Genomic DNA, 27,218 nt, shown 5'->3' with positions numbered 1-27,218 from the left:
GAGACTGCTGTCTCCACGTTTAGAGAGGAAGAACTAGAGAACTGAGAAGGCCAGTTGTTTGTCCAAGGTCACACAGTAAGTGATGGAGCTGGATTTCTCACCTGAGTGTGCTCTCTGGCCTCCTGGCCCTCATGCGACTATGCCAGGACACCTTAACTCACATATCTGAGTCCGTCTGAGTGGTAACGTATCTGAAACTGATTTCACAAATTGATGTTTCTCCTAAAATCTTCTCCCTCACCCACATTCCTAACTTTGAGAAGGACATCGTAGGCTGTTAAGTTGCTTCAGCTAAAATCCTGGGAATTTTCATAGATTCCTCTTTCTTCCTGATCTCCCACCGCTAATTCACTCATTCATTCAACACGTGTTTATTTAAGACCTACTGTGAGGCACACATTGTTCTAAGTTTAGGGGGTACAGAGGAGCTGGAAGAATCTCTGCTTCCATGGAGCAGTGTTTTCATGGCAATCAGTATCCTTTTATGGATTTGGAAACTGAGGAATAGAGAGATTGAGAGACTTGCCCGTATTGTCACGTATTTAGGATGGACACTGAAGCGTTCTCGTTGAGAAAACCATGGTCTGACTTTATACCCCTTGCTTCCTGTTACCATGCCCTGTGGAGTCTCCTCCTGCATCTTCTGTCTCCATCTTACTGCCGCTGCCTTTCTGGGCTCATGTCCCTGTCACCAGAATTACGGCAGGAACCTCCTCACTCCTCTCACCCGCAGTCTCACCTCCCTTCTCTTTATTCTCTGTACTGTACTGGAATGATTTTTCCAAAATGCATTCTGATCCTGTCACTGTCTCGCGAAAAATCCTTGGTTGGCCTCAAGTAGCTTGGTGTGGTGCCTTGGTCCCCCAGGACACACACAGCCTACTTAGCAATGTCAGTCTTCCCCAAGTACCACATTTAGCTGGAGTGCTGGTTAAGACAGGGCTTGCAGGGCCCCATCCCCAGAGTTGCTGAGGGAGGTAGGCCTGGGACGACCTGAGAATCTGCATTTCTGACAAGTCTGTGGAGCAGGACCCACACTGAGAATCGCTGCTGGGCCAGGGCCTGACCTGATGTCTCCGCTCCAGCCCAGGCAGCACTTCTGGTTTCCTGAGGGACAGGCTGTCAGGCTGTGTTCCTCTTGCACACACTGCTTCCTCTGCAGGAGACGCTCTTCCTTGCTCCTTCCCTGTCACTTCCTAAGAAGCTTCCTCTGACCCCCGGCCCCCACCCCACCCCGCGGGGAGCCCAGGGCCTCCCCTCTGTGTTTCTGTGGCTCTGCTTCTCTGGGCAGGTGCCACGCCATTCCCGGTGCTTGAGTCCTGGTTTTATTTATCTGTTTCTACTTTCTGCCCCTCGACAGTTAGCTTTCTGAGAGATCATCTGTTACGCTTTTCACCTTCCTGTCCCTGGCATCTAGCATAGTGCCCAGTGTATATAGAAACTATGTACTTATAGAGGGAATTGAAATACATAATCCTACTTGTGCTTTTAAAAAAGAGTAATCCTATTTTAATTTTTCTCTGCACTTATCATTAAGCCTTGCTTCAGATGTTTCTTTAAAACATCATGATGTTTCAACACAAAAACAGTGTACATCTGAGAGTCTTAAACTCTTGAAGCTGCCATTCGCTGGAGCTGCACTGCTTGGCTGTTTGATGCAAACAACAGGAACTTATTTCCACAAAGGCTGATGTTTGTCTGCAGATAACTTACTTCTACTTGTCGTGTGAAATTCTGGAGTCCTTCAGTCCTCCTCAGCTTTCAGAACATCTGTGTGGTCTCCTCTTAGCCTTGGTTTTTATCTCATCAGAGAAGTATAGATGGAGTAGCCCAGGCAGTATAAGCCTGGCTTTGACTGAGACGAAGATCAGTGGTCTGTAAACTTGCAGCCTCCATGTTTCCATCCAGAACTGCACAATCTCCCATGTTCCTTTCTGTGTGCATGCATTGCCTGAGAGAGTTCCAAGAGGAATATGGGTTTTATGGCCTGCAGAGCCCTCCCTGCCTTTCTCTCCCTTCCCATCTCAGATTACTGAGAAACTGAAATTGCCCTAATTCTTGCCAAGATGTTAAGCTCCAAACTCTTAGCAAAGGCATTTGTGAATGAGATTGTCCCTGGATTGTAGACATTTCTTCAGAGGTGCTCTGGCTGTCTCCTGGTGCAGAGTGAGTTCAGAGGCAGAGAGAGCCCTGCCCTCCTCTCTGGGAAAACAGGAGGAGAAAACACAGGTCTGTAATGCCTGGGAACCACATCTCTGCTTGGGAACCATGTCTGGGGTTCTGGCTGTGTCATTCTGCTTCCAAAATTCAGTCAGCATGCAGAAGGCAGCCCTTTCTCTGAGGAAGAGCATGGCTGAATCACATGGAGCTTCTCACACCAGGTCACAACAGCTTTCCCGGTTGTTCAGAGCCACCAGAGTCTGTCCTCAGCTATTGGGAAAGGCACCCTCCACCAGATCATTGTTGGTCTCTGGAGCCCCATTGTGCTCATGCCTGTCCCGCACACTTAATCGTTTATAGCCATCTTGTCACAAGACTAAGCGCGAGGGAAATTGGTCTCTTATTTCTGTCTTAGGACCCTCTTGTTATCAAGTGACAGGAAGCCCCCAAAGTGACTTGAGTCAGGATGGGAGGAGGAGAGGCACAGTAGGAACCCAGGGGCATCACGTGGAACTCAGGATCAGGACATGTGGCGGGGTGCTGGGGGTGAGGAGTGGAGAGTGGGCAGGAACAGAAGTCCCCCTTTTCTGCTTCTGTATCTTCATGCTCCCTCCATAGCAGCCCAGTCTGTTCCAGCCTAAGGGAGACAAGCTGACAAAAACCACTGCGTCCAACACTTGATTTCTGGGCAAGAGAGACTCTGGTCTTGTATTGAATAAGTGACTTTCTGAGACCCAGGCCCACTGCAGTCTACTGCTCAATCTACAGAGGGGGGAGGGGGGTGGGCCCTCCTTTGCATACATGACTGAGGGGGTGGCCAATTTTCATAAAATGGAGGTGTAGATGGAGGTATTGCCCCAGTCAATATTACTTATAATATTTTAAGATTTTTTTTTTAAATGTAGACTGTTTTGAAAGTCTTTGTTGGATATTACTTCTGTTTTATGTTTTAGTTTTTCGGCCATGAGACGTGTAGGGTCTTAACATCCTGACCAGGTTTTGAACTCATACCCTCTGCATTGGAAGGCAAAGTCCCAACCTCTGGACTGCCAGAAAAGTCCTGATATTGGTTATAATTTATATTCCACATTCTCCCCCAAAGATTCTGTTTTGAAGAATGGATATAACGGAACCAAAACAAGTCATGGGGGGTATAAAGTAAAAGTGAAGAGTGATAAGGTCAGGGGGAAGGACGATGCATTGAGAAGCCCCGATGGGGTGAAACTTACTGTAATGTGGGGTTTCAGAATTAGCAGGTTTTTAAGTTCTGACGCCAGTGACACCCAGTATTCATGAACGAGATTGACGAGACAAGAAAGAGGAAAGACTCAAGGTTAAGCCACGGTCTCGGTATCCTGACTGGAGTTGTGTTTCTTGTAAACGCTGTTCCTGGAAGGAGCCTCCCGCCTGCGTCAGGGGAAGGAGATGATTCATCGGAGGCAGGTGTTCCTGCCCCTTAAGTAGGCACATGCCGTGCGGTTAACACCGCCCCCGTCACTCCCAGAGTCCGACCTCGGGCCATGTGGCACCTTTTCAGGCCTGTGTGTGAATGTCAGCGAAGGGTCCACGTGTGAGAGGGGCCGCAGCTGAGAAGAGAGGGGCAGCTCGTCACTGTGAACGAGGATGCTCTCTCATCCTTGGAGGAGGCAGGACTGCACCTGGAGGAAGCAGGTGTCACCCTGACCTGGCCCAGGTCTGGGGAGAGGAGGCGGCAGCTGAGAAAGGACTGAGGATGGGGAGGGAACCGACATGTAGAAAGTGCCAACCATCCAGGCATGTGAGTCGAGTTTTGAATGTCACCCAGTCCTGACACTGTCACATTGACCCCTGAAGTTGCTGTCTTTCCTTAGGGGCCCTTAGTATCTCTGTTTGACACATTAGGCTCTGGGAAATCAGGAAACCCTCCCGTGGTTCTTTCTGTCTCCAGGAGAAACCAGTCACTGCCACGACCTTCAGAGCCCAACCAGTGTGGCCCCTGTTACTGTCTGTCCTTTGTGCTCAGCCTCTGGGCGGCTGTTCCTCCATTAAACCTGGACACCTCAGCTTAGGCCCTGAGCCAGGCTTCTGCTTTGCCTGGAACTCGATTCCCTGACACCTACCAGCCAGCTCCTTCTTGTCCTTCGTGTCTTTGCTTAATGTGACTTGCTTGGTAGAGGCTTGCTCTGTCCGCTCCATTTTAGCGTCACAGTAGCTCACTCCTCTCTGGACCACATCTCATTCCCCCATGCTGTTTTCTTTTCCCGAGAAGTGTTTCTCGTCTTCTACAGCTGTATGTGACCTAACTCATATGTGCTTCTTTTTGTCTTTCGTTCCCCACATGGCCCGATGAGCATGTCAGCCGCAAGAGCAGGCACATTTTGTCTGTTTCGCTTCCCAATGATAATTATCTGGGGCCCCTCGAGGGCTACCTGGCTCATAGCAGATGCTCAGTAAATGTGTGCTGAACAGACAAGGAGCCTTTCCGAGGTCACGGAACCACAAGCCCAGCCAGAGCTGGGCTTCTTCCGGCTGCGTGTGTTCAGGCTGCATGAGGAGGCCATGAGGGCGAAGTGAAGTGAGAGGTTGACCCTGGCTCAGATGGGAAATATCCTGTTTACAAGTCTGGACTTTATCTGCCATGCCATCTTATCATGAGGATTCTGGACACTTTGAATGTACAAACTGGGACATGGGGACCCAGTGGCAAAATTGGGATTGCCTTTCTGCGTATTGAATTTTCCACCAACTCGTGTTTATACCCCTCTGACATGGCAAGAATTACGCCCAGAGGCATTTTATTCCTGCATCAGCCCCTGTGTGATCGAGAAAATATAGATTTTGTTAACAGAAGTATTTAGCACACTTGTGTGGACTGCTCCGCTCATCCACCCCGCCCGACCTGGAGTCTGGGTCACACTTAGGTGTCAGAAAAACATCTTCATAAAACGTACATGTGCTACAGGTTCAGGAAAATACACCTCTTCTTTCCCTTTCCTCTCTTTTGTGCCAAAGGTTTTAAATGCATCTCTCCTGTTTATTCAGGCAGAGCTTATGATTTTTAAAAACAACGTCATCAGAATGGTTAAGGAATAACAGTTCTTTCCATTGTTATTTAGGATATTTTCCAGGTTCCAATTAGGTGAGAAAATTGACCTGATTTTTATTTTCCTCAACTGTGTTTACCTTGCTGCATTGTTATTTCAAGTCTGTTCACAGGGTGCCAGACAGATGTCATTGTTGTTGTTTTTTAAGCAAAGAGGATCAAAAATGTCCATTTAAGAACTGCCTGTGGGGGGGGGGGGGGTTTGCCTGTGAACTTTAACATACAGCTATACATAACTGCTTCCTTTTATGAATAAAAGTTGTAGGAGGTGGTAGACATGAATATATGTTTTAAATAATTTATTTTTTTAAAGTATGCAAGCTGAAACTTGCTTCAAAGAGAATTCAGAGAGCAGCCAAAATACCCATGAAAGAAAACCGTCCTTCAGAAATGCTGCTAGATCTCAAGCTAGTTATGAAATTGACACCCGAAAGTTATTTCTGTCAGAGAGGACACAAGATAGATTTAGAAGAGCCATAGTCTCCATTTAAAAGATGTCAGAAACACAGGCATTATCTTTACTATTATACTTCCCTCTCCTTCACCCTTACCCCCACGCCATCCTGTCACCATATCCAGGCATCTCTGAAGATGTCAGGTTTACTTCTAAATGCTCTTGATTCCATGTGCTTCTTCAGTACATTGCAGTCCAGGATGCAGTTGGGTCTTGTCTGCATGACCAAAGCTCTCTCCTCCTAGCTGCTGTGCATCTACTCTGAACTCTCAACTCATCTTTTCTGCAACTCAGGTCATTTCCCCAAAGACCGAATCTGATAAAAACCTGCTTTCTCACCCCGTCTCAGCCAACTACGTACATCCAGCCCTGAATGTCTTCCTGTCACTCGTAGGGTGATGACTGGATTCCTAACGTGGCTTACGAGACCCTGAAGTAGGCTGGTCCTGCTTACATCTCTCATTGCACACCCGCCAAGCCTCCCTGCTTCCCCTGTTGTCTGTGCACCTGTCATACCAGTCACCTTTAGACCCCTTTTCTTGCTGTGCTTCTCTCACCCCAGGGCCTTTGCACATCCTCTTCCCTCTGCCTGAGTCTTTCTCCCTTCCTTTCCTTACCACTTAACGTCTTCTCATCTTGCAGACCCTGGTTCCTACCCCAGTCGCTTACCTAGGGAAGCCTTCCTGGACTGGCTTCCCTGGTGGTTCAGCGGTAAAGAATCCTCCTGCCAGTGTAGGAGACGTGGGTTCAGTCCCTGGGTTGGGAAGATCCCCTGGAGGAGGAAATGGTAACCCACTCCAGTATTTTTACCTGGAAAATTCCATGGTCAGAGGAGCCTGGTGGTCTGCAGTCTGGGGTCATGAAGAGTCAGACACGACTGAGCATACACGCACTTTCTGGACTACTATTCTAGGTCAAATCTCCCTCTTGTCATTTGTATTGGTCTTATGTTCTTCTCTTTTAGAGCACCGTGAAGGGTGATGCTGTCTTTTACACATTATTTGGTAAAGATGTATCTTTCTATCTAGACTTTAAGATCTCTGGGGACAGGGACTATGTCTGTTTTCTTACCTCCATTTATCACAAGATGAAAGCAGTGCCTAGCACAAAGTAGGAACTCAAGAAATGTTTGTTGAAGGTTGTAGATAGATGAGTGAATGGCTTCTCGAAGCACCCGTTGTTGTGCCAAGTAGCATAATGGAACATTGGTCCATTTCTGATATGTTGGAAGCTCAGCAAGGACAAAAACAACAGATGGAGGAAGAGATTTTCTACGTGTAGGCCCCCAAAGAAAAGGGGGTGGATGTGACCTTCCTGGCAGAGAAGCCCCATCGTCCTAGTCGCATCACAGGGACACGGTTCTCTCCAGCTTTTCTTGAGACTCAGTTCTGCCGGCCGTTGTTCTGCGAAGCCTGGTGAGCTTCCTTCCACATGGTCCTCTATTTCTACCTACGTGCTGTTCTCATTCCTAGTCAGGAAAACATACTTCTCTTTGAATACCTAGAAATTAAAGAAGTGCTTTTGAGTCTTAAAACATGAGTTTCAGTATAATTCTCCATCCTTTGTTTGGCAGAACAGACATTTTATGCACCTTAGCAAAGTATAATACTATAATAGTCTGGAGCTTGGGCCGAGGACTGAAGTTGCCTGAGCAGCCCAGCTCAGGCACCTGTGTAATCTGAGGAGATTTACTGTTTAAGCCTCAGTTTCCTTATCTATAAAATGGGGATAATATTTCTACTGCATGGGATTATTGAGGTACACTTTAGAACAGCATTGTCTAATAGTAATATAGTGCAAGCCACATATATAATTTAAATTAAATGTTCCACTAGCTGTATTTGAAAAAAATCTATAAAATAAATAAGCTTCATGGATATATTATACAGCACAGGGAAATATAGCCATGATTTTGCAACTTTAAGTTGAGTATAGTCTATAAAAATATTGACTGACTACATGGTACACCTGAAACTAATATAATCTTATAAATCAACTACAATAAATAGTAAAATGAAATAAGTGAAATTAATTTTTAATATATTTAACCCAATATAGCTGAAGTATTATCATGTCAATGTGTAATCAAAAATAAAACAGCTGTAAAAAAATAAGTCATAAAAAAGAATGAAATAATGCCATTTGAAGCAACATAGATGGGCCTAGAGATTGTCATACTGAGTGAAGTAAGTCAGACAAATATCACGTGATATCACTTATATGTGGAATCTAAAAAAATGATGCAGATAAACTTATATACAAAACAGAGACTCACAGAAGTAGAAAACAAACTTGTGGGTACACGAAAGGAAAGTTGGGGTGAATATATTAGGAATTTGAGATGAATAGATATGTGCTACATATTTAAAATAGATAAACAAGGACCTGTCATATAACACAGGGAACTACAGCATCTTAGAATAACTTATAATGGAAAAGAATCTGAAAAAGAATAGATATGTTGAAGTATATGTATGACTGAATCACATTACTGTATGCCTGAAACTAAAATAACATTGTAAATCATCTATACTCCAATTAAAAATAAATAGGCAGCTGTTCATGAGAAGTTTTACATTCTTCAGAATGTTAAGTCTTTTAAATCCAGGGTATATTTTACACCTACTAGCACATCTCACTTTGAACTAACCGTGTTTCAAGTGCCCAGTGGCTGGAGCCTGCTGTGTTAGGCAGTGCTGTTTTAACTCATTCATATAAAACACGGTACTTAAAACAAATAAATAAATAAAACACAGTACTGAGTATGGTGCTTAGTTCATAATTAGCATTTGACAAATGTTGGCAAAATTAATATTCATTTTAAAACATCAAAGTTGGATAGACAAACATTTGACTGTGTGTTTGCATATATTGCCACATGGGAGATGCCTCAGATCTGGTCTTGTTTCTATTTCAAAGGATAAAGAATTGACTTTAATGTTCTCATTTGTTCCCTGTAAGGTGGCCTTTGGGTTTCAGAACAAGGTCAGTTTGGGGGTTTATGGTCGCCTTTTCTTCTGGAGGTGGGAAAGGGGAAACTCAGTGAGCTTCAAGTGCTGCATGCCTGTGTTTGTTTTCTTGGCTCTTCCCTGTTTAATTGTTGGAGCTGGAACAACTTGATTTTAAAAGAAAACATATGGGCTGAGAGTCATTGGGAGGACGTTTGTTGATGATGGAGCAGTAGAGCTATGTGTGGGCTGAGGTCCCGGCCCTGCACCATCGCTTAGCTCTCCTGGACTTCAGATTCAGTGTCTTTCTCCAAATCCTCAAACCTTGTTTGGGAGGTCACAGTTAAGGCAGGAAATATTGGAGCAAAATTGTAAAGGAAATTGTCTTTCAGTCTTCTTTAGATCCTGATTTTTTTTTTTCTTTCTTCTTTGTCAAAAACTTTGTTTCCAATCTGTTTATATGATTTGGGAAAGAAAAAGATTTTTTCAGGGTGACAAATAATCTTTCTTTTTCAAAGAAAAAGATTATTCAAAGAGGAGAAAGTTGACCCACCACTGAATTTCTGTTTTCTGTGTTACTCTGTCGCTGTCACCAGCATGGGGAATGTCTGTTCTACAGCCAGTTCTTCATGTGAAGGCAAGGTTCTCATCTCTTTTTACCCTCTCAACTTTCCATTGCTTCCTTGGGTGGGTACATATGATGTCTTCATCATATCCCATATACTTCTAACCTGAATGTATCAACTTTCTGTCCCACAGAGGAAAATAGGGACTTATCACTACTGGTAAGAACACGAACCTTGGTGTTACATTCATGTTGGTCCAAATCTCTGCTTCTTCACTCAGAAGCTATGTGCCTCTGAGCAAATTAATCTTTCTTAAAATGGAGTTAATAATAATGCCTCTTTCAGAATAAATTGTTGTGATGTTTAAGAGAGACATGGCATACAAAAAGCATTAGGCACAGTGCCTGACAAGTAATAAAGAGAACTTAATGTTAGCAATGAGGCAGGGGTGAAACAGATCACCAGCCCAGGTTGGATGCATGAGACAAGTGCTCAGGGCTGGTGCACTGGGAAGACCCAGAGGGATCGGATGGGGAGGGAGGTGGGAGGGGGGATCAGGATGGGGAACACATGTAAATCCATGGCTGATTCATGTCAATGTATGGCAAAAACCACTACAATATTGTAAAGTAATTAGCCTCCAACTAATAAAAATAAATGAAAAAAAAAAAAAAAAGAACTTAATATTAGCAATGAGGCAGGGGACCTCAGCGATGACCTGTCTGCCCTCCTTAGCAAGAGGGACAGTAGACCATGGTGTCCTCTGTCACAGCATCCCACCATTGCTTGTGATGACACTGTGATTTACTGCGTCAAGGGAGTGACCTGCCTTTGTCCGCAAAATGCTTTCACAGGAGAAAGTCTGGGATTTGAGCTGAGTTTGATGTCAATAAGGATGTAGGTCTACTGGTCTCCCATGTGTGGACTTGTCTCTGTTACCCTACTGTGCTGGCACCTATGAAAATGAGAGTGATGTGCTAAGTGGCATTATTTTTGTACTACAGAGATCCAGAAGCGTTTTGAGTCATTTGAGAGACTGGTGCGTTTGTGGCTTCGGATAGGAACTGTAAAGTGAAACAGCATTCTGGTGAGGGCAGTAGAGAGGCTGAGCATAGTGGTTTTTCGTTGGCATGCTGAAAATACATTTTTCTAAGTGTTCTCAGACTTCCGGGACCAAGGGTGGCTTAGAAAAAAGGGGTCCTTCGGTTTTGCTCCATCAAGGCCACGGTGCCGAGCTTTTCTGTGTAGAAACTCAGAATGCATCAAGGGCTGTGTCCCTGCAGTGTCAGATAATTGTCCAGGGTTTGGGAAGTTCTGCTTATAAAAACACCACCACCTTTTCCGAGCAGCCACTCCTCTGTTATTTTCAGTTCCCTCTTTTCCCTCTGCTCCTGCTGTTTTTCCCGGCCCCTTTTTGGATTTATTAGCCATTGCCTACAAAGTGTCGGTAACTCCCCGCTGCGAATGGCAAAGACCTCGCCAGGTGGACCCTTCTCAGATTTCCCTGAAACTGGAGAGAGTAACCACCCTCACTCTCATTTTCTCCGCGGCTCCCTCTCAGCGGACAGCTTCCCTGACGTTTAACTTGATCAAGATGTTAGTAAAAGAAACAGCATGTGCCATGGCCCTCAGTCTCAACCTGCCCACCCTCTTTTCGCCTCACGGTTTGGAGGGGAAACTCAGAGTTGCTGTGGATGGTAAAGATGAGGACGAAGATGTCTTTCCTTGTGGCCATTTACACCCAGTCCTGATCGCAGAGCTCTGAGTGGGTGGACAGCCGCGTGCCATGTGTTACCAGACCCGTGGAACTCTGGTTATAAGACACACTATTATTTGAGGTACAGTCAAGGTGGGGGGAAGCAATTAAACTGAGACACCATCGTTTTTAAGACACATCCCAATTTCAGAGATGTTAAAGCGTGCTGGAAAAATGTGTCTCTTAAAGGAGATGGAATGCCGTGAGAACTGATTCAAAGGGACTATCCCCCTGTTACTGTTGCTCCCTTCCCTCGCCCCATACTGGACGCAGCTGATGGATGGCGGGGTCTGTGTATTTTCAACTCAACCTTGCATCTTATTTGTGTGCTGTCTGTTATGCATGATGTTATAGCACTGAGTTTAGACCAAGTCATGGGAGCCCTTTCAAGTACAATGTAAGTATTATAAGTTTCTGACAAAGATTCCAGGTGTTTTCTTTGGGTCATCCTGGACTTGATAAGGGTCCTGTTCCCTTTTGAAAGAGTGATTAAGAGTTGTCTGAGGGACACGATGGGTTTCTGCAGGCCCTCCCTGCCCCAGCCCATTCATGATGGCATGAAGGCAAGGAGAAAATCTCCAACTGTGCTAAATTCATGCCCCTAGTTATCCATTTTCTAGTGAACATCATGCTTAGGTTTATGGGGGTACTCACTGATTCCTCTCCAGTCCAGAAAGGCAGCATTAGACATTATTGATGACTTTAATTTTATTCAAGATTCTACCTAATTATTATTCTTTATAATCTGAATGACTTCTAAGCAAGTGCTGTTCTTAATGCGGTAATAATTTTATCAAGGGGATGGTGGTATTTCTTTTCCTGTTGAAGACCGTTAGATATTACAGAAAACTTTCTAGCAGATAAAGTAACAAAAAAAAAGATTGAAACTTTGTTTGTACTAGTAAAAATATGGCATTTACCCTCATACTTATACCACTTTCTTGCTTTCTTTCAGTTTTTGGGAATAGCATTTCTTGGAATTGGTCTCTGGGCGTGGAATGAAAAAGTAAGTCAAACATCATTAAAATGCACACATTTTGCTTGTAAGAAGCTGCACGTTATATGCTGTCTCTTTTTCCTCTTTGATAACTGCCAAGTGTATGGAAACATGGCTCTTTAATGAAAAAATACCCCTGAAAAACAATGTCACAGTTCAAAGACTCCAGAATGGAGCCTGAATTGGTCACTGCACCAAAATAATTACAGAAGTAACAACACACGTGCATAAACATAATGTGTAATTGGAATTTTATCAGTTCGCCAGAGAGACATGTTCCCATGGAGCATGGCCTCACTCTGGCACAAGAATTTCAGTAATGCATATAAATAATACTAACAATTCTAAATAAGCACCTGGATCCTTTTTTTCTCTTTTACTTTTTAAAAAACCCTTTGGAAGGTTATTCAAGCCATGAAATTGATATTTGAGTGTGAACATTATGTGCTAAGCTATTAGCATGTGGTATGGTATGGAGGAAACTAGATATAATTCATGTTTGAAAATCAGATAAACTTATCAGTGTTGCTAAAGAGTATGAACACTAGTGTGCTGATTGGAAATGTTAAGGAATATCCAAACTTTGTCATCAAATATTGCACAGTAAAAGAATAAATCTGGATCTATGGAGAAGGCTATATGAAGACACAGTGTTCTGGGTGGTTTATTTTGTAAATAACACCCTCAGGACAACACCTCCCTGTGTCCATTCCTCCACTTCCCTTCCCATTCATACCTTTTAAGTTTTTTTCTGCAGCTTCTCCTTCTGACGCCAAGCAGTGGAATTAAAATAAATATATACTCCTTTTTTCTTCCTTCTTTGGACATGAGATCATTGGCAGCATTTTATCTGTTCTGGTATTTGGCTACACAGTAAAGCTTTATCATCTCCCACCTATGAGAGTGAGGGAGTGGATGGATTGGTTAAAAGTTGTAAACTAAGACGTTAGCTGAAATTTTCCCAGAAGACCATTCTCTTATCACATTGACATTTTACCCTCTGAGGTTGACCAAGGCCTGGAGTCAGGCATTCCTTTGAAGTGGTCTGTGTATTAGGAAAGGAGAAAAAAAACTAAGAAAGTCCAGCAAACAAAGCCCTTCAGCTGCAAGAACGCATTTCCACAAGTAAAACAATGTTTAGATAGATTGTATCCAGTAAAACTCAAAGTAAATCCAGAGTTTTGAAATTGAACCGCCATCTGTTTATTTTCAGAATACTTGTACAGATTGTGAAATGTTTATGGAAAATGAACCACCTTCCAGCAACCTCATGAGGAAGAGTGGTGACTATACATCAAGGGAAACAAATTAAGTTCCCAAAACAGAGAAAATTTTATCTCCAGAAACTTTTCTGTTGAATAACTGACCTTCTTTTGGATTATGATCAGCTTCTGCCTCGATCCCTATATAAGCTTGGAGGTTTGTACTGGTGGAATCTCAGAAATTCCACTTTTAGAAGCCCTCTTTTGGTTCAGGGCCAGATTATATAGCTTTGTATAACTCTTCTTTAATCAGTCCATTTCTATCTGCTCTGAAAAGATGCTGGAAGGCATTATATGAACTAATTGTCTGTTTCTAGCAATAAACAGACAATATGTTGTTTTGAAGGTTTTTCTCTTTGTGAAATATAATTATCCTTTTGTCTTATCGGTCGCCCCAATGTCTCTTTTTTGATAAAATCACAAAATTCTAAAACCGACAGTATCATACAAACATCAGAGCAAGGGGATGATGTGGTCTCTGGGGAGGGATAAAATAGCAGTTCCCTCCTTTGTCAGGGCTGGTATCAGCAACGGGAAGGCTTCTCTGCAGAGCTGGAGTTATGGTGGGGTTGTGAGCTGGGACTCTGTGGAGGTAGCGGAGGGTAAAGGACACGTAACAGCCCAGTATGGTGCGCACTGGCCGTGTGTTTGGGCCCTGAGTCTGGGGGTGGGGATGCAGCAGCAAATGAGGCTGAGTTCCTGTCCCCTGGGGCTTGTCTTTAGTGGGGACCCCAGCAGTAAGCAGTTAGCTAGCCAGGGACACGTGTGCAGGTGTGGATGAGTGCTGAGGAACGCAAGGTATAGAGTAAGGGCTGCTTAGAGAGTGGTGGGGAAGAGGGTCTCTCTTATTTTTTGTGAATTTATTTTTGGCTCTGTTGGGTCTTTGTTGCTGTGCGGGCTTTTCCCTAGCTGTCGTGAGCGGGGGCTACTCTCCAGCCGCAGTGCAGTGGCTTCTCTTGGGGAGCACAGGCTCTAGGGCGCACGGGCTGCAGAAGTTGCAACTCCTGGGCTTCGTAGTTACGGCTCCTGGGCTTTAGAGCACAGGCTTAGTAAGTGTGCTGCATGGATTTAGTTGCTCTGAAGCATGTGGAATCTTCCTAGACCAGGGATCAAACCTGTGTCTCTTGTTTTGGCAGGTGGATTCTTTACCCCTGAGCCACTGGGAAAGCCCCGAAAGGGATCTCTTTTAGATAGAGCACTTGGGAACGGCCTCCCTGACAAGGGGGCGCTGGAGCGCCTGGATGAAGTCAAGAGGGGTCTGCAGAGCACTGGGGGAATAGCATTCTAGGCAGAGGAAATGGCAAGTCCAGTGGCCCTGAGTCAGGCACTTAGCGATTCCGAGGAACAGGAAGGCCAGTAGGAAGGGAGAGCCAGATGTAAGGCAGGTGGCCAGAGAGGCAGGCAGAGTCCGGAGGGGCAGGGCCTGTAGAGGTTGAATGAGAGGAAGTTACCAGGGCTTTAAGGGAGTGTCCTAATCTGGCTTTTGTTTTAAGATCACTCTGGTTGCCATGAGGGGGGAAAAAAAAAAACACAGCTCTGGGGCTGAAAGACCAGAGTTCAAATAGCGACTCCTTCCTTTGCTGTCAGTGTGACTTTGGGCAGGTGGTTTAGCGTCTCTGGGTACCCTTCCCTGGTTTATGCAAAGGACACTCATGTCAGCTTGTAGGGTTGCTGTGAGGATGAAGTGGGGTGGCTCCCCACACTGGGCCTGGTGTAAGGTCCACGCTTTCTGGGACATGGTTCCATTCCTTGGATGCCCTGGTGTAGTGTGTCCACTTCTACATGGGCACCAGCAGAGAATGGGGGCTTTGGAAGCTGCCTCGGATTTTAGGAGCATTCCAGGCTCTGATCTGTGGACTGAGAAACGGCTTTGTTCTGGGGTCTCTTAAGGAGGGTGTGATGTTCATTGATTGACTTGGTAGCTGCAGAGGCTGCTCCGCTGAAGCCCTTGGGGATATGTTCTAAGCTAGACCAGGCCACTGCTGGGATGATGTTCTGAGGTGAACCGCAGCCGGCTGAGGGTGACGGCCGCATGCACCTGCAGGGCGGGTCACACCAGCCTGTGAATCAGTAAATTCCCCCAACGGAGATGTGGTGACATTTACTTGAAAAGAGACCCAGAGGGTAAATCCCCAAACTGGGTCACGGCTGGAAGGATCAGATTTCTTTCATAGATGGGGTTTTGCACATTTTTATGTGGAGCACAGAAACATTGGAGGCAAAAATCGTTACCTCTCTTACTTAATACCAGGCTGAGATTTAGGACTAATATTACAGTTGAATATTAGACATAATAATTAAATAATACATTTAATCTAACTTCCAGATCACAGTCAAGATGCAAAGGATGAATGTGTCTCCAGGGGAAACTGGTTTATGCTCAATTTTTCAGAAATCATAGGATCTGCGGTTTTAGAAGGAATGTTAACAGTCATGTTGCATGAATTACTGCCACAACAAGCTTGGCAGCGTCCAGCAGTAATCACCTCATCCATTCAAAGAACATTATTGAGCACACAGCATGGCGCATGGCTTGCGCTGGATTCTGGGCATGTAATTCCTCAGGGAATGTATGTTCTAGGATGCGCGTGCTTATATACATAAACTATGAGTGCTAGTTTGTTCTAGGGTGGGGGTGCTTCTGTACATAAACTACACTTCAGTCATGTCAGATGCTTTGCGACCCCACGGACTGCAGCCTGCTAGGCTCCTCTGTCCATGAGATTCTCCGAGCAAGAATACTGGAGTGAGTTGCCATTTCCTCCTCCAGGAGATCTATAAATAAAGTAATACATTGCAGTTCGTGCTAATTTGGGAGTGTATGGAAGTTGAACCGTTCCTGGGGCAAAGCACTCACCACTTTTCTCTGGGTTCCTCTTACTATTAGAAAGACCTTCCTCCTGCCGAATTAGAATCATGTCCTACTGGTTTTCATTCATGGAATGTAGGTCTGCCCCATTGCGTCCCATTGTAAGCCCTTCTCTGTATTAGTCCTTGGTGTGGCTCCTCGTGAGTTTCCAGGCTCTGGCGGAGGTGGGGGATCCCTCCACCGTCTTGATCTCGCACCTCTGACCTCCCCATGGGTCCTCTTCTCCAGGGAGAGGATGCTTTAGGGGCCGTAGAGGGTATGGCCGGATCACGTCCCCTTTCTCCTGTCAGCTCTCAGTACCACTTGAGGTCACACAGTGTATCACTGAGGGGTCTCAGGTGGGTCCAGGTCCAGCTGGGTTTCCTCCCTCCGTCTCACGTCTGGTTGATTTTCAGAGGCAGACGCAAGAGTCCACATTGCCCCAGGTCTGTTCTACCTGCCTGTCTACCTGCAGAGATTGCTTTGGAGCTGGAGGCTCTGTGCTCTGTCAACCAGCACATTCCCCACTCCGCTCAGCTTGGTTTTAGCCGTACTTTTGATCAACATCCTTGCTCAAGTCCTCCTTTTAACTCAGACCTTCCTTTAACTCCTTGCCCTAGTGCTACCTGGCAAATTCGGATTCAGTAGGTCTTGGGTGTGGACACCGGAAGGCTCTGTTTTACAAGCTTCCTGTATTTTTCTGATTGCAGTCAAGTATAGTTATCAGTGATAGAAGGCAGTGACATATTGAACAGGCCGAGGACAGAACCCAGTGACATGTCACTGGAAATTTCCTTTGGGGTTGACATCATTGACTTGTGTGTGCCCTTGGGTGTCGTTAGTCAAGGAGTCTCTAATCCATCTACTTGTCATTATATCAGACTGTCTTTCTGCATCTTGTCTTTTCTCTGAATAACTAGCCTAGGACTCATGTGAACCTGGCTAGCACTTTCTCATTGAACATCATTTTCTTGCCCAGGTACCCAGAAACCTTTATCAGTCAAGTGAGGACTGACGCATGTTTATCATTCTTCTAGGAACACTTTCCTTCTTGGCTCCCAAGACAGTCACATTCTTGGGTTTCATACCTCATTAGTAGTGCCTTCTCATACTTGTTTGCAAAGTCTGGCTGCCTCTTGAACCTCTGAATTCTGGAGAAACCCCTTGTTTCTCTTCACTCGTGCTCTGGGAGTTCTCATTCAGGCTCAGGGCCTCAAGCATCATTGATCACTGATGACTTCCAAATTTACATCTTGGCCCTGGCCTCCTCTGAACCCCAGTCTCATGCCCAGCATCTCTGCTGAAAGGCCCGCCAGGCTTCTGAAGCTTCAGAACCCAGAGAAACAGTCCTGAAATCTCCCCTCACACCTTCTCTTCTCAGTTGCAGGAGATGACGGCTCGGTCCTCTTCACTTGCTTGGGTATTCTTGACAACCTTGTCTTTTCTTTCATGCCGCATTCGGTCTGTCAGCAAACACTGTCAGCTCTGTTTTGAAACTGCACCGAGAGTAGGATTTCTTCCAGCCACCTCCATTTCTATACACTAGTCTAAGCTGCCACCTTTTGCCTCTGTTAGTGTAGACGCCTCCGTTGTTCCCCAGCCTCTGCTCTTGTGCCTCCACTCCCAGTCCTGGCCGTCTCCAGATAGCAGCCAAAGTGATTCTTTTATTTCTTTTTTATTTTTATTATTACTTTTTCTATCTTTGGCCACACTCACAGCTTATGAGATCTTAATTCCTTGATCAGGGTTTGAACCTGGGTCCTCAGCAGTGAAAGCATGGACTTCTAACCACTGGACTGCCAGGGAATTCTCCAGAGTGATTCTTTCGAGCATAAGGCAGATCCTGTCATGTCTACTCCAAGCCCTCCAGTGCATTTGCTGTCTCACTCAAAGCTGTGTGCAGTAGTACTGTGTTACTTCCGAGTCCTTATTTCCCACACTGCCCTCCCCTGCTGCACTCCAGCCCCTACTCATTGCCTTGCTGTTCCTCCACCATCTCAGATGGATCTACCACCCTGGGACCAGGTCTGCTCATCCCCAGAGGTCCAAAGGCTGCTTTCCTTTGCTTCCTGGTCTCTGCTCCAGGCTCACCTTTGTCTGCAGGCCTCCCTGGCCCGTTTGAAGCAGCCCCTCTCACGCTAGTCCCAGCCCCTTTCTCCACTTCTGTGTGCCTTTCCCTCCCTCTGTGTTGTCAAAGGACTTACCACTCACACGGATTTCCCCCCCCCCCCCCAAACAGGGACTTCTGCTTACTACTACACTCTAGTGCTTAGAACATTAACTGACACGTAATAGACATTCAAGAAACATTGCTTGTGGGAGAATGAATGAGCAAAGGGAAGATGAAGGCATTCTTTTCAACCCTGGCTGTAAAATTCAGACCTCTAGTAAGCATGTTATCTGTTCTTACAGCCTAAAAGGAAGTAAAGCGACATGTGGTTTCTGATCTCTGATATGGTAGGGGTTCAGTGTTAGAAACAGCAGATATCTAACATCCAGGGGAAGAAAATTATGTCTGGTGTGTAAATGGTAATCTGTGTATGATTGTCTTGACTTAAGGAAGAATTGGGGATATCTTCCCTCTTCCGTTTTGCCCAGCATTTATACCTTTTCCCTGCTTTATGCGGGATTTTATGCAATTTGACTTCCCCAACCCAGATTGAACCTTGGGCCCTCGGCAATGGAAGTGAGGAGTCCTAACCACTGAACCGCCAGGGGATTCCCATGTTAATGCTTTTGACTTTATTCTTAGGGGCAAGAGGCTGGGTGATAGATCACTAAGTTGCAAGTGGAGCTGCTGCCGCCAACACTGTTGAGGGCAAGGGGGAGACTCGGCTTTTCCAAGTGGGAAGAGTGCGCTTCCCTGGTCCTCTATGCGCTCTTGAGTCCTCTTGCACCTCCTGCCACCGCTCACACCGCACCAGCCCTCTGGGTGGAGGGCGAACCTGGCCTGGCTGGTGTGACCTGGAAGCTCCTTGAGGGCAGGAGCCTGTCTTCTCCAGCCCATTATGCTCAGGTCTAGCACTGTGCCTCCTGGGTCTCAGATGCCGGGTGCTCTTGACCACACAAATGAGAATGTGCTGGAGAGCTGTATACATTGTGGAAGACCTCATGGGGTCTCCCTCCCGAGTCCCCCCCTCATCTGTCACTGCACTCTCCTGGCCTGGCAGGAGGGAGCTGGGGCACAGTGCTGGCCCTGGCAGGCAGGATGGCCATGAGAGGAGCTCTTGAGTCTCTCTCACTTTTCTCCCTGTCTGTCCTGGGGAGTTTGTCCTGAGTCTTTCTCCTGGAGGCCTTCCCCCTGACCACTGCCTGTAATGCCAGTCTCACTTCAGAACCCACAGTTGCTGCCTGTCACGACTGTACAGTAGGCTCAACTTGGAAGAACATTCCCTATTTTCCCAGGAAGGAAAAGTTAGACAAGGAGATGCAGTGATTCAACCAATTCATAACGGTGGTGGTCAAGGTAGCCAGAGGGAAGTGGTAGGTGGCAGCAGTTACCCAGGCAACTTAAAGAGAAAAATGCTTGCCTCTCCTGAGAAAGTACTTTAAGCAGACATTTCTGAGATGCCGAGAATACTTTTGAAGGCTTCATTAAGTGGACTGAAATGTAAGTTTGCATCTCTTTCTCAATTGTCCATGTAATCCCCGCAGGTTCTCTGTTGCAGTTGAAAATCTGCAAACTGAACAGCTTTTGTTGAGTACCTGGAAAGTCAGCCTGTGGTCTGAGGTGCTGTAGCCAGTATGCTCAGCAGAGGCATGAAATATGTTAGCAGAAAAAAAACCTTAATTTTTCTCTTTTTTGTATGTCCCTGTAAACTTTTTTGCAGAGAAATTTATCAGGAATGAAAATTCAGGTGGGTCAAAAATTGAGTGTCTTTGTTGTCCACCCTCAGATACTGCAGTCCTACCCTGGGTCAGGAAGATCTCCTGGAGGAGGAAATAACATCCCACTCCAGTCTTCTTGCCTGGAGAAATCCCATGAACAGAGGGGCCTGGTGACTGCAGTCCATAGGGTCGCACAGAGTTGGACATAACTGAAGCGACTTAACACGCATGCCTTCTCATTTTAGGCACCAGTCCAGGCCCAGTTATTAGAAATGAAAATGCTAGTCACTCAGTCATGTCTGACTGTTTGCAACATCATCGACTGGTGCTCCCCTCTGTCCATGGAATTCTCCAGGCAAGAATACTGGAGTGGGTTGCCATTTCCTTGTCCAGGGGATCTTTCTGACCCAGGGATTGAACCCGGGTCTCCCGCACTGTAGGCAGATTCTTTACCATCTGAGCCACCAGGGAAGCCCGGTTATTCGACAGGGCGGGATAAAAATGGAAACCCCAAACCCCTCTTTGCTTTAAAATGTTTGCCTTGCCTGGCACACTCAACCTTCAGCCCCTGGAGAGAGGAAGGGGTGGGGCCTTTGCCCCCTGCTTCCTCCTGTTTCCCCCCGCCCCCGATCCCCCTGAGGTTTCTCTCCCCACTTCCTGCCAGGGCAGAAATGTGGGTGCAGCTTTGCTCTCTGGGCCTGGCAGGTGGTAAAGGGGATGGTGCCTTGGTCCTTTTGAAGTTTCTCCGAGACTCCTTCTACCTTGTGGTTCCCTTCAGCTGGGTGGCATCCCTGTTCTAGATGGCCACCCAGTACCCCTGCCCAGACCTGATGTCTCCAAGCTTCCTCAGGGATCTTCTTGAAACTTCCTTACTAGGTTTTGGATAAAAAGAAATCTGCTCCCTTATCTAGGAAGTAGAGTCACACAACACAGCAACTGCTTTCTCCCGAGAAATCTCATTCCATAACCCAACCCCTCACCCCCTTGATTTCACTGTGGTGTATAAGACAAGTAAGTTCTCTGCTTCATGGTGTGTGTGTGTGTGTATGTGCGTGCGCGCATGCACACACACAGCAAGAGGTCATCCTATTCACTTGGGTTTTCAGATCGTGATCAGTAAAGTCTGAAGTAAGACTACCATATTTTCCTTAACATTTTAGAGATAGGTATATGTTTCCCAGCTGGTGCCAGTGGTAAAGAACCTGCCTGCCAATGAAGGAGACATAAGAGACTCGGGTTTGATCCCTGGGTCAGGAAGATCCCCTGGAGAAGGGCATGGCAACCCACTCCAGTATTCATGCCTGGAGAACCCATGGACAGAGGAGCCTGATGGGCTGTAGTCCATAGTGTTGCAAGGAGTTGGACACAACCGAATGACTTAGTACACATGCACGCACATATGATGTTACACTGGAAACAAGAACAGTCTTGCCCACTGCTGCTTTTTCTCTTTAGACAGTAGAGCATCATGGTTGGAAGCCTGCTCTGGGATCAGGTGGTGGGGCTCAAACCCCTGCTCTGCCACTTTCTCACCTGGGTCACCTGGCAAGTTACTCCGTCTCTGGGTCTGTGTGCTGCCATGGAGAATAGTCGTACCTGGAAAGCTAACTGAGAGAGAGAAATTATCCAGGTAGCTCCATGCCTGGCAGAGTCAGCGCTCAGTCGTGTGGCTCTTACATGGCTTTCATCCCACAATTCAGCATCACCACAGGGCCTCCCAGCAGCTTCCTCAGCCCCTACGTGCTGCCCAAGGAGTGAGCTTTCCGAATTCACACGTGACCCTCCTCTGCTCAGAATGCCTTCAGAGTCAAACCCAGCCGCGCTCTGCCAGCCTGTCTCCTCTCACCACTCGTGACAGTCACATGTACACCCGTGGGGGGCCAGGTCTTGCCACTGTGTCTCTGCACTTGTGGACATGACCCTCTGCCCCTCCCATGTACACTCACATAACACACACTAATACCTCTTCCCAGAACCCTCCTCCTAACCTGTCCCCCCTAGACTAGCTCCTGAGGGTGTCCCCATATGTTCACTCTGAATATCCATGACTTGCACAGTACCTGGCACCTCTCAGGTGATTCCCAGGAAACTGTTTGCTCAGGAACTGAATGAGTTGTGCACCTCTGAAGCTCTAGAATACAGTGATCACCTATCACCACGTTAGACTTTTCGTTTGTTGTTTGGTTTTTGTTTTTTTGCTTTAGTTGCAGGGACACTCTGACCAGAGCCTCTATTACATATTTCAGTTTAAACTTTTTACTTAGGAATATTCTGGATATGTTTCTCACCTTCTGCACATGGACGTGAAATACCCAGAGAGTGGCTCGGAACATGCTGGGTTTTTGAAAAGTGACACTTTTGCAGCTGGCTGTGTTTCCTTGTTCCAAGAGGCAGTTGCTCCACCCAGGTGGCGGAGGTGGTTTCGTGGCCTGAGCGCGGTACCAGCGAGGGCACCGCGTGGCTGGCCTCCCCATCGGTGGCTCAGTTGCAGGATTTTCTGGAGCCCTGAGAGACGACTGCCTCTCTTCTTCTTCCTCACCGCAAAAGCAGGTCATGGCCATTTTTTATCTTCAAGAAAGGATTACTTGAATCTCACCGTGACCTTTTCTGACAAGAAAAATACGGGAAACCACATGTCTTGAAAGCGTCCGGTCTTCCCTTAACCTCGTGTCTCTTTGCCAGGCTGTGAGTTACGCTGCCCTGTGCCCTTACATCTCCCTGAACTGCTCAGGTCCCAGCGAGCTCCTGTCTCTCTACATCCTCTCCCTGGATGCTGCAGCAATTCCTTAAGACAGATGGGGGTTCTGGGGTGTGCAGAACAACTTTGCCCTGTAACATCTTTAGAGGATCTCTGATGAGTTGTTGGGGGGCAGGTGGCCCTGTGGCCCAGCTTGGACTTCCTATGGTCATTGTTACCAGCTCTCCAGGGCCACCCCTTCCAAGTAGCTCATTTTCTTGAAACTGTCCTGTCGTGGCATCCTTGCTCAAGTAAGGAAATGCTGCTCCCCCTCTTTCTCTAGGAAAACTGGTGGCAGTTTCCCTCAGTGTAGTAGTGTAGAGAGGGTGGGTGAGGCGGGACGCAGAATCGTAAATCTCAAAGGGGCCCATCTGGCCTGGTTGTGCCTGCACATTCCATAGGCTTGTCTCTCTGTTTCTCATCCAGCCGCTGGAAGGAATGTGCTCGTATATGCCAAAGCAGAAGAGTCCCAGACCATAGGGGCTTATTGATGCTATTTTTGCCTTTTTTTTTTTTTTGCTGTGTGAGTTGAGAGAAAAGAAACTGAAGCTTGCCAGGTGGCACACAGAGGCCGCTCTGTGCTGCTAGAGAAAACCACAGATGCTCCTGAGGTTTATGGGCTTGAAACCCTCCTGGAGTTTGCTTGCATGTTCAGATCTGCACGTGTGTAGAAACCTCCTCCAGGAAGAAACAGTGACGCTCAGAACATAGTCCTTGATTGCAGAACCCTGGAAAGAAATGACTTAAATTCCAGAGATTATTGAATGCTTGAGGTGCTGATGAGGAGATGGAAGTTGGAGGGAAGATGGGCTGGTTTTTCACATCCTGACTGAGACATACCAGGGTCTTCCCAGGTGGCACTAGTGGTAAAGAACCCGCCTGCCAAGGCAGGAGTTGTAAGAGACAGGAGTTCGATCCCTGGGTAGGGAAGTTCCCTTGGAGGAGAACATGGCAGCCCACTCCAGTATTCTTGCCTGGAGAATCCTCTGGATGGAGGAGCCTGATGGGCTACAGTCCGTGGAGTTGCACAGAGTCGGACACAGCTGTGGTGACTGACACATACCAGGCCTATCAGACCCCTGAAGGATGAGACCTCACGGGGAGTGGGACGTGGTTTAGTAACTGGAAAGTCATCCAGCAGCCGTGACTCTCTGGTGGCCAGGGTGCCTGGTCGGGTTTCCAGGCGGCAGCAGCACCCCCGGCCTGGTTGAGGTGTGTGATCTCGGCCACGTGGCGGCTGACCTGCGCCTGGCTGCTTCTCACTGCTCTCTTTGCTGTGTCGCTTCTTTGTACTCTGGGCTCCCACCCCCTCGTGGCTTCTGCTTACTCTTAGCTGTTGCTTCCTCCTGACCTCGCTCTCCCTTCTGCCTTTATTCTGAGTGCCTTTCAGGTGACTTCCCATTTCTCGAGAAAGAAGGTTGATTGGCAGGTCAGTTCCTCCCACCTCCTTAAGACATCATCCTACATGGGTGTGGTTTTCTTGGAAGGGGGTCAGGCAGGCCAAGTGCCAGAGCAAAATAGATTTCTCTCCAAAGCTGTTGGTTAGAGGAACCCCCCACCCAGTGTGCTTCATAGCAGTGGTCCCCGACATTTTTGGCAGCAGGGACCGGTTTCGTGGAAGACAGTTTTTCCATGGGATGGGCTGGGGCTGGGGGGATGGTATGGTTCAGGCGGTAGTGCGAGTGATGGGGGGTGGCCCAGGAAGCTTTGCTTGCTTGCTTCTTGCTGTGTGACCCCGGTTCCTAACAGGCCATGAGCAAGGGATTCCTGTTCTATAGCATTCTCTGTCATCCTCTTGGTCCAGTATAGTAGTGATGAAATGATGATGCTGATAAACTTGAATTCTTATTATTTGCCAAAGATGTAGCCTAATATTTGAATTTACTTGGATTATTTTCTACATCCTCATAGTAACCTTATGGTGTAGGGTACCATTTCACAGATGTGGAAATTGAGGTTTAGGCAGGCTTGGTAACTTAACCAAGATCACTCAGGTAGTAAGTAGTGTAACTGAAATTCAAGACAGTGTAGTCTATATTGCAGCATCCTCTCTGTCTGTCTGTCCTACATTTAACCCTTATCTGTTGTTCAGTTGCCAAGTCGTGTCCAACTATTTGTGACCCCATGGACTGCAGCATGCCAGGATTCCTTGTCCCTCACCATCTCGTGGAGTTTGCCCAAGTTCATGTCCATCGCATTAGTGATGCCATCCAACCATCTCATCCTCTGTCATCCCTTCTCCTTCTTCAATCTTTCCCAACATCAGGGTCTTTTCCAAGGAGTCACTATTCACATCAGGTGGCCAAAGTATTAGAGCTTTAGCTTCAGCATCAGTCTTTCCAATGAATATGCAATGATTTCCTTTAGGATTGACTGGTTTGATCTCCTTGCTGTCCAAGGGACTCTTAAGAGTATTCTCCAGCACCACAGTTTGAAAGCATCAATTCTTTGGCGCTCAGCCTTCTTCATGGTCCAAATCTCACATCCACACATGACTACTGGAAAGACCATAGCCTTGACTATACAGACCTTTGTTGGCAAAGTGATGTCTTTGCTTTTTAACACACTGTCTAGGTTTGTCATAGCTCTTGTCTGAAGTGAAAGTAGCTCAGTCATGTCTGACTCTGCAACCCCATGGACTATACAGTCCATGGAATTTTCCAGGCCAAAATACTGGAGTGGGTTGCCATTTCCTTCTCCAGGGGATCTTCCCAACTCAGGGATAGAACCCAGCTCTTGTCTAGGCTACCCCTTTTTGCAGGTGAGCCAGGGAGCTTGAGTACCAGATGGTTCGTGCAGAAGGAGACTGGAATATTCTCTGCCTCACCCTAGAGCAGGCTTGTCTGAGTGGCTGGAATTTCAGTCTCCCTTGTATGGTGACAGATGCCCATCAGTACATTTCTTGTTTCTTGACTGTCTGAACTTCTCTTATAATGATATTTCCTTAGCTGTGTTCCATTAATGTATCTTATTTCTTAGACACCTATTGGTCTCCTTGCTTAGTTCTGTGAGATACTGTCTAGTACTTTGGGTATAGTGGAAATCTCCTATTTTCACTGGTGAATCATCACTCAAAAGCTCCAGATTGATACGCCAAGAGCTAGTTGTCTTATAGCCAATTTGTGGACTGGCTAATTTGCTGAAAGTATTTGTTTCAACTTTTTAAACTGACTGCTATTCATTTTGTCTTTATAGCAGCACTTTGTTACAGTCAATTTGTTTTTGCTTCTGTTTCCTGCTGCAGCGACAGCTGTAGACTTGGAAGAGACGACCGAGAGTCACAAGAATATAGATACAGGTATAGATAGTATGGGCTTCCCTGATTGCTCAGTTGGTAAAGAATCCGCCAGCAATGCAGGAAACCCCAGTTCGATTCCTGGGTTGGGAAGATCCGCTGAAGAAGGGATAGGCTACCCACTCCAGTATTCTTGGGCTTCCCTTGTGGCTCAGCTGGTAAAGAATCCGCCTGCAATGTGGGAGACCTGGGTTTGTTCAATCCCCGGGTTGGGAAGATCCGCTGGAGAAGGGAATGGCTACCCACTCCAGTATTCTGGCCTGGAGAATTCCAGGGACTCTATAGTCCATGGGGTTGCAGAGAGTCAGACACGACAGAGTGACTTTCACTTTCATGTAGATAGTATGAATATGAAGAATTCTTATGAATGCTCATTTATACTAATGTTCCTTAATATAATCTTAATATATTAACAGGCTTCCCAGGTGGTGCCAGTGATATAGAACCCGCCTGCCAATGCAGGAGACGTAAGAGAGAGGGGTTCAATCCCTGGGTTGGCAAGATTCCCTGGAGGAGGACATGGCACCACACTCCAGTATTCTTGCCTGGAGAATCCCATGGACAGAGAATCCATGGGTTTGCAAAGAGTCAGCCACGACAAAGTGACTTAGCATGCATGCAATGTATTAACAAAGAATATGTGTATAGGAAATCCACCTGTATTCTTGAGACTGTGGTATTTGAATATATTCTTCTTGTGACCTGCAGTCTTGGTCTCTGGCTTTCTCTCTCACTCTCTTTCCTTTTCTGTCTTTGCTGCTGCTATACAGATCTTCACCTTCACATCAACCATCTCAAATGACTAAAGGAATAAGTACATATGGACAACTACTCTGCTCCTCATCCATTTATCCTTCTTCCGATTAGATTCCACTTCAGAGGATGATATTTTCTGAGCTTACACACAAAATCTAGTACCCTTGACGTCTTTGACTCTCAGGGCTTTGCTGCAGGATACACGCAGAAGGAAGAGGAGGACTTCCTAGTGGGGTGTACATGCAGACTGTATGTGTTCTCACATCAGCAGTAGTTTGGGGTGCAAAGGAGGGCAGCCAGGTAACATTTTGTATTAGCTTTTTTTTTTTCAATATGTTTGAGTTTTAAAAAGTTGTTATTTAAACCCAAGGACTGAACATTCAAGTCAATATGGAGAACTAGAGCTGAAATCATGTACTTATTGTCGGTGACATGGACAAAACCTAAAAGTTCCTTCCATAATTGCTTGTTTCATAAATGATGCTGAGTTGATATAGAGTCAACATGAATGAGACAATTTACACTGACT

The 27,218-nt window shown here is 46.3% G+C and overlaps 1 protein-coding gene across 2 annotated transcripts in view; it reads left to right on the top strand.

Moving 5' to 3' along the window:
- Positions 1 to 27,218, top strand: part of TSPAN5 (tetraspanin 5) — a 178,221-nt gene that overhangs the window by 133,599 nt on the left and 17,404 nt on the right. Inside the window, exon 2 of one of the 2 annotated variants that reach the window (XM_043438561.1) lies at positions 11,922 to 11,972. The exons of the other annotated variant lie outside the window; for it this stretch is intronic. Coding sequence (XP_043294496.1) covers positions 11,922 to 11,972 — 51 coding nt within the window. The remainder of the gene's footprint in view (positions 1 to 11,921; positions 11,973 to 27,218) is intronic. 2 annotated transcript variants of the gene reach the window in all.

The sequence above is a fragment of the Cervus canadensis genome, chromosome 19 (genome assembly GCF_019320065.1).
Source record: "Cervus canadensis isolate Bull #8, Minnesota chromosome 19, ASM1932006v1, whole genome shotgun sequence".
In the NCBI taxonomy this organism is placed as follows: domain Eukaryota; kingdom Metazoa; phylum Chordata; class Mammalia; order Artiodactyla; family Cervidae; genus Cervus; species Cervus canadensis.
This window is presented reverse-complemented; position numbering and strand designations above follow the sequence as displayed.